At 40.7% G+C, this 12,077-nt stretch overlaps 1 protein-coding gene across 1 annotated transcript in view; it reads right to left on the reverse strand.

Moving 5' to 3' along the window:
• The window catches only part of LOC138000759 (MAM and LDL-receptor class A domain-containing protein 2-like), a 219,297-nt gene that overhangs the window by 150,211 nt on the left and 57,009 nt on the right, over nt 1-12,077 (reverse strand). The window contains exons 31-38 of the mRNA XM_068847403.1: nt 10,730-11,136; nt 7,871-8,102; nt 7,269-7,525; nt 7,060-7,150; nt 6,551-6,697; nt 2,752-3,017; nt 2,336-2,582; nt 79-353 (exon numbers count right to left, since the gene is read on the reverse strand). Coding sequence (XP_068703504.1) covers nt 79-353; nt 2,336-2,582; nt 2,752-3,017; nt 6,551-6,697; nt 7,060-7,150; nt 7,269-7,525; nt 7,871-8,102; nt 10,730-11,136 — 1,922 coding nt within the window. The remainder of the gene's footprint in view (nt 1-78; nt 354-2,335; nt 2,583-2,751; nt 3,018-6,550; nt 6,698-7,059; nt 7,151-7,268; nt 7,526-7,870; nt 8,103-10,729; nt 11,137-12,077) is intronic.

Consider the following 12,077-nt stretch of genomic DNA (forward strand, 5'->3'; position numbering starts at 1 on the left):
GCCGTGACAACAATTTTCTGTAGTGTAAACCGGGCTTAAGTGACCCTTGGAACTCGCTATGAATTTCTAATAGCCAACCTGCATGTCATTATTATGTTCCACAGTGTACTCTCCTTTGATCCAATTGTTACCCTGGTCACCTTGCCTCACCCACTGAGGTTTTCCCAGAGAGAAACGTTCTCTTTTGTACAAACGTAGCTCATCAACATGAGGTCCGTACATATGGTACCAGAAGGACACGCAGTGTATGGCTTTCACAGTACTATTACCGGGTATCGTTGGACTTATGATGCGCGCAGTATCATTTGGTTGTTGTGGAAAGGATGTCTCAATGTAAATGTACCAGCCTTGATCTGTTGAGTTAATGTAGTTTACAATGGCGTCAGACATATTGCAAAATAAGTACCACATTAAAAGTTAAGCTGCTTTGGAATCCTGTTTAATGGTTGGTTCGTCAGTAATAATAAAGGCCCACATTCGCACAATATGCATTGTATTCCACGAAACATATCAACGTAGTACCAACCATAACACGGGTTTTTACGATCGGAAACCTTTAAAGAAAACCTCCACTAAAACAACAAAATAACTTTAAGCCACAGAACATAATGTCTGCAATTAAAAATTTTCATACTTTTTCCAATAAAAGCGTTCGTATCCGAAAAAAGTGAATTTCAAAAACGCTTGTTTTGGCTTTCAAATTTCACGGGGGCCGCCATCTTGAATAATTGTGAGGTGTCGTGGTTGCCCTATTGTTCTGACACAGAGAGCGATTGTTCTGGAACAATAGGGCAAACATGACACGTCACAATTATTCAAGATGGCGGCGCTCGGGAAATGTGAAAGCCAAAACAAGCGTTTTCGAAATTCACTTTTTTCGTATACGAACGCTTTCATTGGAAAAAGTTTGAAAATTTGTTATTGCAAACATTATGTTCTGGGGCTTAAAATTATTTTGTTGTTTTAGTGGAGGTTCCCTTGAAAGAGGCTACCTTTTCTCAAACTACGAAAACCACACTCAACGGGTGCACTCCAGGCATAAGACCGGCTAGTTCTTCAAGTTCGGCTACGAACTTTAAAGGGCCACCGACAACCAGTGTCCTTTGCGCGCCTTTGTTGTTGTTATTATCCGGGCAATCGAATCGGCCGGTTCGCTTCAGAAACACGTGTGAGAGAGAAACGAGACGATGGAAGAAAGCCGATTCCGATTGTGAAGAACGACCTGTCAACCGCTATGGCTCTCCTATGGCTCGTAGGAGCATTGGCAATGTCGGGGAAACTTCGCAAGTGCCTTCAAGCAGAGTTGTGAGTTGCGAACACAACACCCAAATAACGCCAAAAATACAATATTTGAACATTAAGGAAAATATTAACAAAGTTTGAAGCTACTGGACATCCAAAACACGACGATGTGAGGCGATGGAATTTGACTTTTCAAGAAATACTAGTTTCTGTATTACAGAAAATGGCGCCGATAGCTTGCACGCCCGCAAAGACTTGTGGTTGTCGGTGGCCATTTAAATGAAATTGACAAAAACGTCATCTCACTAATTCCTTTGAATATAAATCGTAGTAAGGGCTTTTCTATATAAAGGTCTATGTAAGTATGAATGGATATTATCTCACCGAGTTTCCATACGTGAGAGCGTGTGTGCTGTGTGTCTTCTGCGTTTTACCAGTTTGAACGTAAGCACAGCAACAGTTAGGCGGTGAACCCCAGGTTTAAGACCCGTTTGATCACTCCTTCAATTTGATTTGAGTAATCAAAGTCTCGGCTGCCTGTAAATAGCCAACTTTTGTTCTGTTCGGTTCTGTTCTTTCATTGATTTCGTTTCATTGGTCCTGAAAAGCCCCGCCTTGGGGATTTCTCGATTTTGTATGTAGAACAGGTGATCACGAGTACATTTTTCAGACAAACAAAATTCAAAGTGCTTATTCAAGTTATACCAAATTACACGAGCAGAGATCAGGTCATTACTTATTAATAGTTCAAAACAAGTGAAATCCTGACAGCGCACGCTTTAATTTTCTGTTAGGTTTATTCAACAGATTGGTTAAAAAGGCCAACAACATTCGTCACATTCAGACTTTTACAAGACTATCGTTCAAAAGTAATCCAATTGTAAACTTGCAAACGTGAATTTGTAATTTGCATTCGTGTTACAAATTTGCATCAGTGTTACGTGAAAACTGCAGTCTCTTTAAATAGCCAATCAGAAATCACTAATCTTTTCAAGTAGATTAATTTGTATGCAACACCACCTTACCAATATCCCTTAAATATGAATCCCTCCTTTTAAACAATAACCTATGAAAAGGTCAGAGTTAAACTCACTCGTTGCAGTTGTATGATCAAGACTTGGGCCAGTCAGAAAACTGCCAGTCGAACCCTGATGTCTTGTCCAATCAAAACGATCGGTCAGTGACTGCGTCCATGCACAAATGCCAGACTCGAAATTACAGTCGAATGGTACTGCGTTGTAAGGATAAAGGGTGCAACTCGTCGCTGATGCAACGAACGAAACGTCATCAATGGCTATATCACCTTGGTAGCTCGTTCCACGTACGCCTTCGAAGATGATCTAAAAGGAAACAAACAGGCGGATCATGACAATTATGGGCAAAAGTAATACAGCTTCGTTTTCATTGATGGATTTTGCGTTATGTTGTGGGTTGGGTTGGTCATTGTAAGGGCATGACTATTGCATGACTATTGCTGAGAAAAAACATTTATGGGATTCACTGTTCTACCTGATAGTATCGATTTCCGCTGAAAACTGGCACCCTTGCACTGTTCCAATTGTTTCCTTGATCGACAGCTAAACTCCATAACTTTGTATCTGACTGCCCATAAATCTTCATGTACACATTCAGTGAACCAATGTGGCCACCCGTCATGTGATACCAAAATGACAAACATCTTCCAGTGCTGGTAGTGGGCGCAAAAACTTCACTTTCGAGCCGTGCACGATCACCGCGCTTTCGAGGGTTTGATGCCTCTATAAACATGTAGTTGCCTGAAGGAGAAAGGTAAAAACATAACCTTGATTGACTGACAGTACTATCACCATGTGTTTGCTACTTATCGATTCAAACATTTACTTGGTCTTTCATTATCTGCTCGGAGGGCAATTGTTTAAAACTCCTTCAGAGGAGACCTGCTTGAACTGCATTAAACCAGTGGAAAACTACAGTCGAACCTGTATACAACGGCCACCCTCGGAACTTGAGGAACTGGCCGCTAATATAATACAGGATCACTGAAAAGACTCACTGGGAGTGGTCTAATGTCGATTTTAATGGCGTATCATAGAAAAACACATCATGTAAGGAAACAATAGAACAATCACCACTTTTTCAAGAAATCAATACTTCAAACCAGAGTTTGTAAACTCTGTTCAAACAAAGTTGCCAACTTATAGTATACGTAACATTGTGTAAAAGTACTCTGCAATGAATTGTCCTCTACTCTTCTACGGCATACAGCACTGTTTTTCTACTACTTCAACAAAATCTCATTCCGTCATTTCATAGTTGTTGCCGCTTCATATCTGGTCTCTATCGTTTACAGAACTTCGTGAAAAAAAAAGTCATCCGCAGTTAACGTTCTTCAATGCTGTAGTCAGTTTTCGCCAACTCCCTGTTCGTACAGACCGGTCGACTTGTTTACATTTGTCTTTCTCGGTAAATTTCAACTACGGCACTATTTTGGATAGTGTTGAATCCTCAAACCACTTGTTTACAATGTCACGAACCTCGGACGGCAAAGGGCTCATTCCGTGAAGTCGAAGTTAGATCTGGTAGAAGTTGGGAAGTTAATTTCAAAGTTTGCAAAATGGTTCTCTAATTCGCGACATAATTGGCTACTCCGTAACGCAGTATCCAATTTCTCTTCAGCTTACAGTAGCTTTGTACACTTTATTTCTTTTTAGTGATCACGGATCGCATTTTACAAGTAAAAACGATAAAATAACGCATAAAATGGCATGTGGTTTATTTTTTGTTCAAGGGTGGCCGCTTAATACAGTTAAAAATAACAGAGAAAGACAAACGTAGCATGCTACAGGGTGACCGCAGCAGTTTAATAGACGTGGCCGCCTAATACAGGTAACAAATACAGCGTTTGTATGAGCGAAAAATGGCGACTTTGAAAACTGGCCGCTTAATAGAGGGTGGCCGCTTAATACAGGGCCGTTACGTACAGATTCGACTGTAATAAAAGACGAGGCTACTTAAACTAAGATTGCCAACTAATGGTCGGAAAAAGCAAAAGGTACTATTGGCTTTTAAAAACACTAAAAGTTTTCAGTTTTCAGAGATTTAAAGGGGAATCTTACATCGCCCAAGCCACGCAAGAACTATTCCAAAAAGAGCTTAGGCCATAGTGGGGCCTTCTGAAAGAAGCATCTACGATCTTAAGACAAATTACATTGGGATACTCCCGTACAAGGCTCTCGTTCCCCGTTACCTCGTACCTTTACATCAACCCTTCTGCTTCAAACAATGTTAACCCAAACTAAACTGAAGACACTCAAGATGATGAAGTTTTGGACATTCAACATTAGGGAGTTGAAGCAAAGACGACGGCTACGGCAACGAGAACGTCATTCCCAAAATATACAAGTATTTCGCGATTATTCCGTCTTGTTCACGTTGTACAATGCAGGCGAACTATCCTGTAACTGGATAGGTATGAAACGGTTTTAAAGTAAATATAGTAAATAAATGATTCATTGTTCTTTGCTCAAACTCCGTGTAAATCAAACTCCGTGTTGAATGAGGAGGGATAGGGGAAGGAATAATAGCCCATTTTCACGTGCAACACAGTTTGTTTTTAGATGATTGCTTGAAGATTGCGTTTGTGTCCCAACGAATTTGCCTAGGTTTAGGCCTCACTCATTATTACATCACTTCGATACAGCCTGCAGCTGGCTGATTTGAATAACAAAGCCTTATCACTAAGAAACAAACTGCAGTCTTTGTTGTCTTTACCCAACAAAAACAAAACCAAAGAAAAGAAAAAAAGAAGATCTCATTATTCCAATTAAGACTAGAAGTTGCTAATAGCAAGTCAAGGGCTTGCGTGGATACTCGAGAAAGTTACTTCCGAATGTGAATGAATGAGGAAAACTAAGGATAGCAAGGAAAGTGTCCAACCTATTATACTTGGAAAACAGTCTCAATCTATAATTTCGTTTGACTTAACCGTCAAACATATCATTCTCTTTCTTTTTTTTTCTCAATGTTTTTATGTTTAAGTACATGTCATATTACCTGTGACATGTCGATCAAATTATTTACAAGTGTTACTTTTATCTCTAAAATGTGATACGATAAAGTGTGGCTAAAATACATTCCGGATACCAGTATACGAGTTGCGACAGGAAGGGAATAGTGCAACATAATTAAATTTTAAAAAGAACAGAAAATGATGATTACATGTTTCATGAAATCTGAGATACTTCTATTTAACAATTTTACCCGTAGCCCTTGCGGGGCTACGGGTCAATAGACCTCAAGGCGAAGCCGAATGGGCCATTCACCTTTATCACGCGGCGGCCATTTTGGAGTCCGTGGGGAATAAAGACTTTGTCTTTGCATTGTCTTTGCCCGTCCAGCCTCACACTCAATGAGAGGTTCGACGGGCAAAATCTTTTGTTTGGACATTGAGTGTAATGGGTCTATTGACCCGTGGACCTTGAGGGCTAAGGCTCCATTTGTTTTAGCATCACCCAACTAGTCGGACAGAAAAGGCAATAATAAAGTTAGCAAATGCAAGTTCAAGTTTATTTGGGAATACAACGAAAGAAGGCGTCACGTTTTTCGCTACTGGAGGACTATTATTAATAGTCCTCTAGTAGCGTAGCCAATTAAAATGCAGGATTCGCATTAGTCCACTTGTTGGGTGATACTAATTATGTATCTGATTCACTTGCATGCAATTGTTTGGGGATGCCTGGTGTAAATGGCTCTGCTGTTGCTATGAAATGTGTTGATATCTTTAAATTAGAGTAATAATTGTTCTGTCTTTCACTTGAAACAAATAATCATTTTTTTTTTAATTTGGAGTTTGATTTTTTTGGCGTCAGTGAGCGATTGATTTAATTCATTAGCTGACCAACAAGCTCGATCAAGTTGATAGGTTAATAGCAATGTTTCAGCATCTGGTATAGCCTTTTGTTCAAAACTGAGCTCTGAAATACATGGTGTCTCCGTAATTACTTTGGCAAATCAAAAAGGACAGAGACAATCCAGTAAACCAATCAAAACTCGAAGTAATTACACGTAGCTGACACAAAGCGAGGGGAAATGTGCACGCGCGAGCCACGATTGGTTTTGGTTTCAATTCTGATTGGTTGAAAAAGTGGCGCGAGAACTTTGAACCAATCACTGAAGTAATAGAAAACCAAAGCAATTCGCTGATTACTTGCGACACTCAATTGAAAATCGCTCTAAACAGCGACCCATTTTTGGTCAGTGCTAACCTGAGGTTAGGCAACTCTGCTTCTCGTGCAACTTATTCAACTATGATTGTACTTCAAATACTAACCATTCGCTGTTCCTGTTGTATGATCCGTACTGGGGCCCGTTAATGAGCTTGGGGTGCTACCGCTTCCTCTTTTCCAGTCAAATTCATCATCAACAACGTTCAGAGAATTGATCCATGTACACTTTCCTTTCTCAAAAGTGCAGTCACCTTCAAGAAAAGAGAGAAGATACATACAATAGCGTGCAACCGCCAGTCGACCTTATCGCCAAAACCAGCAGTAAGCGGTCGAAACTTCGCGATTTGAAGCCTGAGTGACTACATCCTGAGAGACATCATTATACCTTTCATTACTGAGACCTTATTTCTTAAGAAAAATTACTAAGGATGTACATGAATTCCCAATTTAGCGACGTCATTCAAAATGAGGCCGGAAAGATGCTCAAAAGAATACAGAATTTTGATGATTTGCTAGGGACAGGCCATAGGACCCTCAGCAAAACACGCAGTTACACCCGCAGATTAGCGTGCGTTTTTCTATCGTCTACCGCAAAGCGAATTTGGTTGCATACCTGGACGTGGGCAGGCTCCATCCATGATCTCTACATCATCAATTGCAATGTCTCCGGAGTAGCTCGTCCCAGTGACACCTTCAAAGATGACCTGTAACAAGGCAAAATCAAAAATAAATTCATCATCCAATAAACAACTTGCTTTGACTACACCAGCACGAGAAATGTGATGTAAATAGTTTATTATGGAAGCTGAATTGAACACTCACTTTGAAGTCAACGAGACTCTTTAGAGTAACTTGAGCCATTCTCCACAAGTTTCCTTGGTTACCAGAGAGACTCCAAATGGGAGACGTCCTAGTTCCGTTCTGCAGAAAAAGAACGTTGAGGCCACCGATGGTAGTACCGTACATATGGTACCAGAACTGAAGGCATCTTCCATTAGTTGATTTATACTGAGGGCTGACTAGCCAAGCCTTGTGACCTTTGCTGCGAGGTGAAGAAGTCTCGATGTACATGTAGTAGCCTGCAAGCGAATATTACGTGTTTAAGCCTTAGTTGGATGTGGATGTTACACATTCAAGTCTTCCTTGCTACAAAGTAAGTCTGCAATGGTCACGAAGTCAACTCTAGCACGCAAGTCAGTGTATGCCCCTGCCACTTAGATTTCTTAACATTGTTCTGATCATTTGTATTCTCTTCTATACAAGACTGCTCAAACTTTAACTAGAGAAAAAAACAGTGACCGTCTAACAGGAGGCAAACGCGATCGTTTTTTTCTAAATCTCTTTGGATCGCAAATAGCTACATCATGTACGCTTGTCTATATGTGCGGCAACATGATAAGACTTAAGAGGTAAACAGAACCCACCATTTCGTGTTCCTGTGGTATGGTCAAAAGATGGTCCAGTGCCGATGCTGCTTGTAAATCCATTAGACCTTGTCCAGTCAAAGTTGTCTCCATGAACGTTCGTCCAGCCACAAATCCTGGGATTCTCAAATGAACACAGGAGTTGGTCGGGGCATTGTCCATCTTGAAGAGAAATGTCATCGAGTGCAATATCACCAGCCCAGCTAACACCTCTTCGACCTTCAAAAACAACCTGTGGAAAAAACAGGAGTGAAAAAATGCAGTTGTGAATTTACAAAAATAATAATAATAATAGACTTTTCTCTTTATTTTCTTTTAAATGCCATGCTTCAAATCACGTTTCCTGCGCTATTTTTAACTCCAGTTATAATAAAATGTTTAAATTTAGTCCTGCCTTCGGTCAATTTCCTGCTGGAATCAGCTTATACAGTCATTGTTTACACTTTTATCTCATTAATATGAGTTTCAGGTTAGAAGGCATGGTGCTATTCACAAATTGACTTCAAAAGGTAAAAGAACGTATTAAACTTAGCTAAATCTCTAATTTTAAGCCTTTTGCCTTTGATAACGAGCGTGTTATGAGGCATCAAAAACTGATAAATAGACCATTTTACAGTTGTAGCCAAGTTACCTGGCCTAAGAATGGAAGCGAGGCTGCCGGTGACAACACAATTTACATGCTAAAAGCAGTGGGGCCTGTATCAATACAAGGTCACCGGCAGCCTCGCAGCCATTCATAGGCTAGGTCGCTGAGCAAACGACTGTAAAATGGCCTATTCTTGGGTGGCAAAAGCGCTAATGAGCCCAGACATTTTCGAAAATTTCGATTTTTCAAAGCGTCATTACTCCGATATTATTTGGTGCATTGCGCTCAGTTTCAGTGATAGCTCATTATGCAATGAACTTTCAATATTCTGTAATGATTTTTTGGACGATAAATTAGAAAACGATTGGCTTATGCTCATGAGGCAAAAATGAAAAGATTCCCCTATAAGCAATACAAATAAACCATTGTCCAATTCTCACGGCTGGACTGGATCTAGCATGAAATGGAGGCTAATGCGGGCAAATCAATTTCTGTGTGAAAAGATTTGCCCGCATTAGCCTCGAATTCCATGCTAGATCCAGTCCAGCAGTGAGAATTCGAAAAAGGTCCATTGATTCATCCTCTATTTCCCCAAAAGCTACAGTCAACTTTCAGTCAGATGTTTTTTCAGTCGCGTCCGGTCAGCAGACGGCTTGTCATTCTAAGTACCAATGCAGATCTCTTGCTCATATTGATTCTAAGACTTAAGCCGTAAACTGAAAATTCAGATCACAGCTCATGGTCTATGTTTCCACATGGAAAATAGGGTAGCCCATACTATGTCAAAGAAATAACGAATATACCCTAATCTTTCATTGATTTGGCATTAAAAGTAACCCTAACTTATTCAGAAGTTTTCACCAAGGTTGCTTTTATAATGACAGTTCGCCTTCCCCTCACGCACTGTCTGATGAAATGGGTTTGATCGTGTGTTTCCCTCGAATTACGTTAACAACACGAATCACAATACTCAGGGGCAAATATTATAGCCGTTTCTGATTCGCATAAAGGAATTTGTTTCGTATATATGCTTTTGAACTGTCTGTGTCATATACTCGTTAAGGGTACATAAATACAACTATTTTCGTCTACAATATTAATCTCCCCAAAAAAAGCAAACATGCATGTTTTACCATTCTTAACTAACCTCAAAAAGTCGCATTTTATCTACCGGGCAAGACGCGCAAAGTTATCAAAACTAGCACTAATTTGGACCCACGACCGTGATGTGAGAGGCATGGGTCTATTCTCGATTTTACGTCACCAACTGCTTTGCAATGCAAAATTTCTTTGAAAACAGGAATCCAATGCAGTTTGTGACGTAAAATCGAGGATAGACCCATGCCTCTCACATCACGGTCGTGGGTCCAAATTACTGCTAGTTTTGCCAAGCTTACGTGGCTTGCAGGGCACAGAAAAAGCAAAATTCTGGGCGACAATGGTGATATATGTTTGCTTTGGGCGGGTAGGTTTATATTAGGAACGAAAAATACTTGAGTTTAGGTGCACTTTAAAGGGGCAGTGTCACGCTATTTTAGTAAAACTTCAAAACACTAAAAGACGTCTTTGCGTCATCGAAGACCAAAAATAATGCTATAGTTTTGTTGCCAATAACCACTGAAGTGCACTAAAGCTATTCTTTGTTGCTTGCAGCAAAAAAATGGAGAGGAGGGAAATGAACTAAAAGGAAAGGAAAAGGAAAGGAATGTGTCTAGTCGTTCTAGCGCTGGAGCACTAATTGGGGACACTGTAAAATGAAATTGACAATGAAAGCAAATCAAGTCAAACGTTGGTTTTTGAGGAGAGGGGAAACCGGAGTACCCGGAGAATAACCTCTCGGTGCAGAGAGTAGAGAACCAACAAACTCAACCCAAACATGACGCCTAGTCTGGGAATCGAACCTGAGCCACATCGGTGGGAGGCGAGTGCTCTCTGCACTGCGCCATCCCTGCAACCAGATGAGCCAGTTACGAGTACTGTTTCGTAACTGCGATGACGATTTCAAATATATGATTTATTCTTATATACTTCATAAACATCCACCTTCTCCGTGTTTAATAATAAACTCATAAACTCAGAAAGTAACCAGCTCCTCGCGGCCAGCTGGCTTTATAGCTGCAAAGGTAACGCAACGGTCATAGGTTCAAATTCTGATAAGGTCTGAATTTTTTAGACTTTCCTTTCTCTTCTGGTTAAGAATCACTCATTTTCAAGACTTAACATGCATTCTCTCCGCAGTTCAAATATATGACTTTCATCTACAACCTCGTTACCTTAAATTTGGACGACACGGTCAGCTGAACAACCGCATGCCACCACTTGTCGCCCTGAGTACCACTCAATGTCCACACGGGGGCACCAAGTTGGTTGTTGATCTTGGTGTAAACGTTCAGGGTGTCAACATCCGCCCCATACATGTGGTACCAAAACTGTAAGCACTTCTGTTGGGTGGCAGGTATCGTGGCACTCTCGATGCGTGCTGTGTCGTTTGCTTGGCGAGGAGACGATGTCTCAATATACACATAGTACCCAGCAGAGCCACCAGTTGTATGGTCTGTAGCAGGTCCAGTATTTCGAGACGCTGTTGTTCCTTGTTGTCTTGTCCAGTTGAATTTGTCATCCAGTGCTTGAGTCCACGTGCACATGTTCTTCTCGAATTTGCAGTCATATATGGACGGAGCTAAGGTTTAAGACAACAACTGTGATGAATTTCAGCCCTTTTGAATCATGAAAACGCAATGGAATCACACGCCAAAGAAAGCTGATGGAAAATTGGTCCTCCGGCGCGCGCGCGGAACACCATGGGTAAGAAAATATGGTAAGCCATATGTGCCAGAAAATTTTGTTTTGACCTTAAGTGCGTTCATCCCTCCAGGTATGCCAGTGTGACCAGTATTACGTGACCACACCTAGGGCTCAAGTTTAGAGCTCACCGAGGTCAGCTAGATTTTTTTTTTAAGTTGACCGCTGACCAGGTCCTGGGTTTCGATTGAATCGCAGGCTCAAGCCTTAGACTCGAAAAAACGATAGAAGCTTCTTGCAATACCAAGGTGAAGAAAAGGGCAAACTTTATTCCATTAATGTCGTAAAAAAAGTTGCTGATATTCATCGTGGTGAAGTACAATAATAATAAGTGATGTTTGGATCGAAAATGCACCAATCAGAGCGGAGCATCCTGCTTAAAAGGTGACCCGTAACCAGTCGACCTCATCGCCTGATGAAGACTAGCAGTATGCATTCGAAAAAAAAAAAATAGTGAGATGAAGGTGGCATTTTTGTATTGATCGCCAATCAAATGCAAGCCGTGGAAGGCGCAATTCATGGCGCAATTTTTCCGTGATTGCGTGATATGCGTGCGTTGCTTCTGCTTAACCATCTCGATTTTTTCATGTATTGATGGTTTGCACCCGACTTCACGCTGCAAGAACAATAACCTGTCTCTTTGCAAGGAACTAAACCAGCATTAACGCCGTGTCACGTGGGTGCAAAACAACAATATTACTAATAAGTATTCACATGATTTTTCACGTGCAATTTGGAATAAATAAGCATATATTAATTTTTTTCAAAGACTAAAAAAAATACACTAGAAATCATGCGGACCACCAAAAAACGCAAGAA

This window comes from Montipora foliosa, chromosome 1 (assembly GCF_036669935.1).
Source record: "Montipora foliosa isolate CH-2021 chromosome 1, ASM3666993v2, whole genome shotgun sequence".
In the NCBI taxonomy this organism is placed as follows: Eukaryota; Metazoa; Cnidaria; class Anthozoa; order Scleractinia; family Acroporidae; genus Montipora; species Montipora foliosa.